A 7,120-nucleotide genomic window follows, 5' to 3' on the forward strand; every position below is an offset into this window, starting at 1 on the left:
CGGGAGGCGCTATAATCACTCTCGTAGAAGAATTTTGCTTTCATCATCCAAAATAAATAAAGTTATCCAGCATGTGCGCCCGATAGCTCCGCCCCTTCCGCTACGTAAGCAAACCTGCGGTCGTTGAGTGCGTGAAGTGTCCATCATTACACACTTCATTTTAGCGGCTGAATGAGTGCATCATCCGGGTAATTAAAGTGCACTAATTATTTTTAGAGTTTTTAGTGTGAACACACTACTTGCACTATTTATACTACAAAATGGCGTAGAATAGTGCATAAGTATGTGATTTGGGACGCAGCTTCAGTCCTGGAGAGCCAGTGTCGGAATTTAACGCCAACCCCAATCAGACACACCTGGACTAGCTAATCAAGCTCTTACTAGGCTTTCTAATAACATCTGTGCAGTTGTGTTGAGGCAAGTTGGAGCTAAAATCTGCAGGACACCAGCCCTCCAGGACCAAGTTTGAGCACCCCTGATTTAAGTAGTGCATATTTATAATAGCAAAACCTCATCTGGTTTGCACATTGTCAGTCTAAATGAGCTTTTCTGCGGTTTCAGATCACGTTTTGGGTTTCTGCAGCTGCCAGGCAGATCCAGCGCATCCGAAAAACCTACTTCAGAAAGATCATGTGCATGGAGATCGGCTGGTTTGACTGCAACTCTGTGGGGGAGCTGAACACGAGGATGTCTGAGTAATGTCCAAGTCTATCTGTGTTATCTTAAACCATTGTTAGCTTTGCTCACAAGCCTGTGATTAGTGGTGTTAAATATTAAACTCGGGTTCTAAAAACAGGTGTCTTCAATAGCTATTCGATCTGTATTTGGTGGAAGATGGGGATAAAAGTTTCTTATTGTGGAGTTAGACTATTAGTGTGTTTCATAAAATTTTGTTTTATTTCTAAAGATCTGGGCCTGGTTGTGCTTTATGAAAGCTTAAGCTAACAAACCCCTTTATTATAAAGTTGGAAGTTGGGTGACATGATGGCTCAATGGTTAGCATTGTCACCTCACAGCAAGAAGGTCATTGGTTCGAGCCTCTGCTAGGTCAGTTTGCATTTCTGTGTGGAGTTTGTATGTTCTCCCCGTGCTGGCGTGGGTTTCCTCTGGGTGCTCCAGTTTGCCTGACAGTTTGCCTAAGACATCTGCTAAGGTGAATTGAATCAGCTAAATTGTCTGTAGTGTATGTATGTGAATGAGTGTGTATGGATGTTTCCCAGTACTGGGTTGCAGTTGAAAGGGCATCCACTGTGTAAAATATATGCTGGATAAGTTTTCGGTTCATTCCGCTGTGGCGACTAATGAGGAATAAAGGGACTAAGCCAAAGGAGAGTGATGAATGAATGAATGTTGAGTTTGATATGTCCTGGTTTTAGTTGGTTTAGGACTGGTATGGATAAATGAATGTGGCACTAAACCTGTCAGTAGAAGGCAGCAAGTCTTCTTGAGTGAGTCTTTCATTCAAGTGTTTCACTCAAAATGGCTAATTCATTCAGAATTTTGCTTTTATATGAATGGATCATTGATTCATTGGCTTGCTCTATTTGTTCAGTGTTGCTCTGAGATGCACAAATGTCTACTTTAACCCTTGTGTACTGTTCACGTTTATTACCCTTTCGTAATGTTGGGGGCTGTTTTGCCCTATTGACTTCCATTATAATGACATTTTTTTGTTTGCAAAGCCATGACGCCAAATAATCATGCATTCTTGATTGTTGATGGATTTCCCTGTTGGGAGGCGGTAAAATGTGTCATTTTAACTGTTGATCTTCAGTTGGCAGCATTAACCCTTTAGATAGGGTTGTGCAAAAATGTTTCTGGCTTTTATATGGAGTTCTATGGAGTAAAACAGCAGATTATTGTCTGTGTGCATAAATACACTTACTATGGCCCAAACCCAATTCTATTTTTGTACCCCTTCTCTTTCCCTTTGGCCCTTAAACCTGAGTGTGAAGGGGAAGGGCTTCAAAATGTATCCCTAAGAAATGGGACAGCTCTACAGCACCTGCACACATCATCCTGTGTCATCACAATCTCATGCTTCATTTGAGATCAGATGATGGCGACTGCTGTAGTTATACCATTTTTTTGTATTTATCTTCAGTAAATCACTGAAGGCATATATTATGTTATCATAACGATATAATGTGGCAATAAGATTGTAACTATACTGTGCATTCACACAGTGGCCATATTCATTTATCTTACAGTTCTTTTCAGTCGCTTTGGTGCATTTCTCACTACACGATTTACATTTGCACAACAGTTAATGCATTTCTCAAAACAATTAGTCATTTGTGCACAACCTAGTAGCAGTTTCTCATTCTTTTCAACAAATTGTGAATGCTTTTGGACATGCATCAATTGCTTTCATACAACTCTCTGCTGTTTATAACATTATCATTAGCTTCTGTTATGCCAGTCAAAATTAACTAAACTTGTAAATGCTGAATAGTCATTCCATATAAAACTAATAGTCCTCATTTCATTACTTGAGTCATTACATTAAAAAAAGTTGAACTAGTTGTCAAAATGTGTCAAGCTAATTTTTTTAAACAAATTTAAATCTTAATTTCCCTGAAAATGTCTTTAAAATTTAACAATTTGATGAATGATTTACAGACCTGTGTATGTTGTAGGCTCAGTTCCAATATGTACTGCAATATTGTGTAGAGTTGTGCACAGCTCTACCTAAAGGGAGTTTATGTTTGTTGTAAATACGAATGTATTTATTCTTTTGCACAATGCTGGAAATAAATTAGGATTGCAAAGAGCAAATGCAGAGTAAAAATGTGAAACATACATATTCAGTGTCTTGTACTCAGATACCTCACTAAATGCAGTGATGTCTAACTTTACTGTAGTTTTCAAATGGCTGTGCAAATAGTATACAGTGCATTTTTAGGAAGTGTCACCAAAATCTGACTTTTTTGCATTGAAAAAATGTAAAAGAGTAAACGTCATAATGAAAACATGACTAAGCCATTTGACTATCTTGTTCATAAACAATGGTGTCAGGACTTTTCATCTTGATGACACTGACACTTTGATTGACATGAATACTTGCTTTTGAGGAATGAACTATCCATTTTGAGCATGTGACACGCATTTGCAGGTTATCAGCTAGGTTTTGCAGTTTGCACTAATTGTTTTGAGAAAAACTGTGACACACGAGAACAAAATTAACATTATAGCAGACACTATAAAAAGCCCATTCCCAGCCATTAACTCTTCTGACAGGGTATTCGAGTGTCACCGAGTGTCAGAATGTTATAGAACTGCTGTACAGGAGTTATTATTATGGATTATAGATAGCCTAATTTAGTAGTTTTTATTTTATCATTTTTTTAAAAAAGCATGATGATAAAACACCAACATAGTTATGAATATATCAAATCATGTGCTTGTTTATTGTAAAAATTCGTAATAATGATAAAAAATATGAATTTGTGGATCTCCTGACTTCCGGGTACAGCCATGCTGTCATTGTAGATGGTGTATTCTGGGAAGTTTTCATACCACTTGGTTTCGAGTGTGGTCCTGAAAAATCTTTGTTCGAAGGGCTTTCCACCCCTTCCGCTTGGCCCTACGCCTTCAAGAGAATTGTGACACCTCTTCACGTGAATGTACAAAACGAGGGGTAGGGGTAAGGGAAAGAGGGTTTGGGCCTTAGTTTACCATGTTTTGAGAGCTGAGCTGCTTATTTAGATTATCTCAAGCAAATCAAGATAAGTGAGCAAAGGTATCTCTTACACTCTTACATACACACACACACACACACACACACACACACACACACTCACTGTACTCTATATAACTCAATATTAAATGGCACATAGGTTACCCCTTTTTTCATATTTATTATAAGTCTCTTGTGTCCCGAGAATGTGTCTGTAAAGTTTCAGCTCAAAACACCCAAAGTATTTATTATAGCTGTTTGAAGTGTCTGTATTATAGCTGGGAAAAGGTTGTTGCTGTTTTTTGCACTGGGCCTTTAAGGCGAGTCATTCCCGCTCACCGTTCCCACGTGCCTGTCAGCAACATGCCTCAATCGCCGCCCACAGCTGCCTCAAGAAGCAGATCTCGCGTAACGTTTGTGAGAAATACTACAGTAAGAACTTTACCAAACAGAATTTGAGGCATTTTTTGTGGAGTTGCAACGAGTTCACGCACACACAGCGCAGACACGCAGACACACACATAGCACAGACACGTAGCGCAGACACACATGCACATACATAGCGTAGACACGCAGACACACACACATAGCACAGACACGTAGCGCAGACACACACGGACATACATAGCGCACACACGCAGACACACACATAGCACAGACACGTAGCGCAGACACACATGCACATACATAGCGTAGACACGCAGACACACACACACACATAGCACAGACACGTAGCGCAGACACACAGGGACATACATAGCGCACACACGCAGACACACATACACACACACACACTTAGCACAGACACGTAGCGCAGACACACAGGCACATACATAGCATAGACAGTCAGACACACAGACACACACATACATAGCGCACACACAGGCACATACATAGCATAGACAGTCAGACACACAGACACACACATACATAGCGCACACACACACACACACACACACACACAGAGACAGTGAGAGAGACACGCGGCTGTACTGATGAAGTAAATTTGAAGTGAATGGCTGTACTTCATCACACAAGTGCACACGTTTTAAAACATGTTAAACTTGTAAAACTCACTCTTGATTACGTCTGATGATGATTGATGATCCTTGCGAACTGAACAGACCTTTCATTCTCGGTTGCTTTGCGCTCGTCCTGTCTTGTCGATATGAGTATATGCATTACTACGGAGACATGTTAATGCGCGCAGCTGTCAATCAATATTGGTGGGCGGGGGGACCGCACTCCTACGTAAAGTTGCAGTCGATCTGAAAACCGCTCCAATTGGTCCACCGTTTTTATGTTGTTAAATTAAAAAAAAAGGACTGGGTGTGTATATTTCACCCCAATATGACAGTATATACACTACACTTACACACATGTATGTCCAAACAGCTTGAAAAGTAGATTTTTCACCATAGGTGCCCTTTAAAGCCAGAAACCAAGCTTTTTTGCACTGTAACTGATGATCAACAGTAAAAATGACACTATCACGCCCCAAGTCTAGGGGAAACAAAACGGGCATAATAAACGAAGAACAAACAATTGTGTTGGGGTGGTGGATTTCCCAAAACTAAACAAAACTTAAAGCAAAAGATTCCCTTCAGTCGACAACCAAACTCACACACTCAATTGAGAGTATATATGAAGATATTTATTATAGAAAAATAGGGTTTATCTAAATGAGCATTTCGAGCATTTGTGGTTTTGACCACAGGCCAAAATAATAAACAAAAGAATCTATAAAATAAATCCACTAAATTACCTGTTACTATTTAAATAAAAATACAAGAATCTTACCTTACTCCCTAACATAAACAAAGTCAGAAGTAATCAAATAAATAGGCAGGTCACCCCTACACGCTCAAACTCTCAAAAAATATTCAATCATAGGATGGTCATCAATACAAAGTTGATTATTGTTGGTCGTCGGCCGAAGGGGTGAGGGAAACCCAGGAGCTCCACTCCAAACACCGAACGCAGCAGAAATGAGCTCTCCGATTCCTGCCGGAAGCTCCCTTTTATACAGGCCTCGTAGACCAGCAGCCAATCAGAGCAGGGAATCACGCCGGCGTGGGAGCCTATAAGACAACAGAAGAACAGCAAGGAGGCGGGACAAAAGAAAAAGAGTACAAACCGCAATAATAAACAAATAAATATACTACAGTCGTAACAGACACACTGTACCTCTTCCCAACAGGGAAAAACATAAACAATCATGAATGCATGATTATATGGTGTCATAGCTTTGCAAACAAAAAAATGTCATTTTAATGGAAGTCAATGGGGCAAAAACAGACACCAACATAACGAAAGGATAGTAAATTTGCCCAGAGTGTATTGTTGTTTTTTTTATTTTATTTTTTTTTTATTAAGATTTTAGAGCATTTTCTTAAAATGTGTGTCAAAATAAAATTTGTCACCAAAAATCACCCTATTTGCTGAAACAGATATTTGTGGCCAAATTAAGACTCAAACTCCCCTCAGAGTGGATGAAAACATCCCCAAGAGCACACGAGGGTTAACTTTGCTGGAGCTGTAGAAAAAAACAACAATGTTGTGCATGAAATGAAAAATTAATCTCACAGTGAATGCATCTTTAAGTATTTCTGCTCATTTCATCTTGCATAGATACTAGTTTAATTTAGCATGTTTGTTACTTTTTTGCAGTGACATCAACAAAATCAACAACGCTATAGCGGACCAGGTGTCCATCTTCATTGAGAGGATCTCCACGTTTATATTCGGCTTCATGGTGGGCTTCATCGGCGGCTGGAAGCTGACACTGGTGGTCATCGCAGTCAGTCCTCTATTAGGCCTCGCCGCAGGACTCATGGCTATGGTCAGTTTCACCACAGACAAATCAATATGAAGGAGACTGGAGTCAGGGATTGTGTGGGGTTTACAAACACTTAATTCAACATATTACAGATAAAGGCCTTAAAGGGAGAGTTCACCCAAAAATGAACATTTACTCACTATTTATTCACCCTCTTTTTTTCTTCTTCTGTTGAACACAAAAGAAGATAGAGTATTTTGGAGAAAGCTGAAAACATGTAACCATTCACTTCCATAGTAGGAAAAACAAATACTATGGATGTCAATGGTTACAGGTTTACTGCTTTCTTCGAAATATCTTCTTATGTCTTCAACAAAAGAAAGAAACTTTTTTGAAACAGAGAGCAGGTGAGTAAATTAGGACATAATTAAAAAATAAATTTAATTATGGGTAATTTTTAAAGAGATTTGGGGTATCTGTGTCTTTAAGTTCTTTTTCGATTATTCTTCATTTAGATCAGAATGTTTTAAATGTATTAAATTATAGCATTAAATGTTGCGTGCACTGCAGAAAAAATTAAAGTCCTATTTTAATGTTTAGAAGAAAAAAGGATAAAAAAGATGCTAAATGAATTTGGTGTGTTGTTGTTTTAGAAGTTTTGT

At 38.9% G+C, this 7,120-nt stretch overlaps 1 protein-coding gene and 1 long non-coding RNA gene across 4 annotated transcripts in view; both read left to right on the forward strand.

Annotated features, from left to right (window-relative positions):
• LOC141374964 (uncharacterized) overlaps positions 1 to 7,120 on the forward strand; it is a 124,118-nt gene that overhangs the window by 46,049 nt on the left and 70,949 nt on the right. The gene's annotated exons all lie outside the window — the stretch shown is intronic.
• Positions 1 to 7,120, forward strand: part of abcb11a (ATP-binding cassette, sub-family B (MDR/TAP), member 11a) — a 65,287-nt gene that overhangs the window by 10,995 nt on the left and 47,172 nt on the right. For both annotated transcript variants that reach the window (XM_073913209.1, XM_009304974.5), the window contains 2 exons: positions 562 to 695; positions 6,350 to 6,521. In XM_073913209.1, coding sequence (XP_073769310.1) covers positions 562 to 695; positions 6,350 to 6,521 — 306 coding nt within the window. The remainder of the gene's footprint in view (positions 1 to 561; positions 696 to 6,349; positions 6,522 to 7,120) is intronic.

The sequence above is a fragment of the Danio rerio genome, chromosome 9 (assembly GCF_049306965.1).
Source record: "Danio rerio strain Tuebingen ecotype United States chromosome 9, GRCz12tu, whole genome shotgun sequence".
In the NCBI taxonomy this organism is placed as follows: Eukaryota; Metazoa; Chordata; class Actinopteri; order Cypriniformes; family Danionidae; genus Danio; species Danio rerio.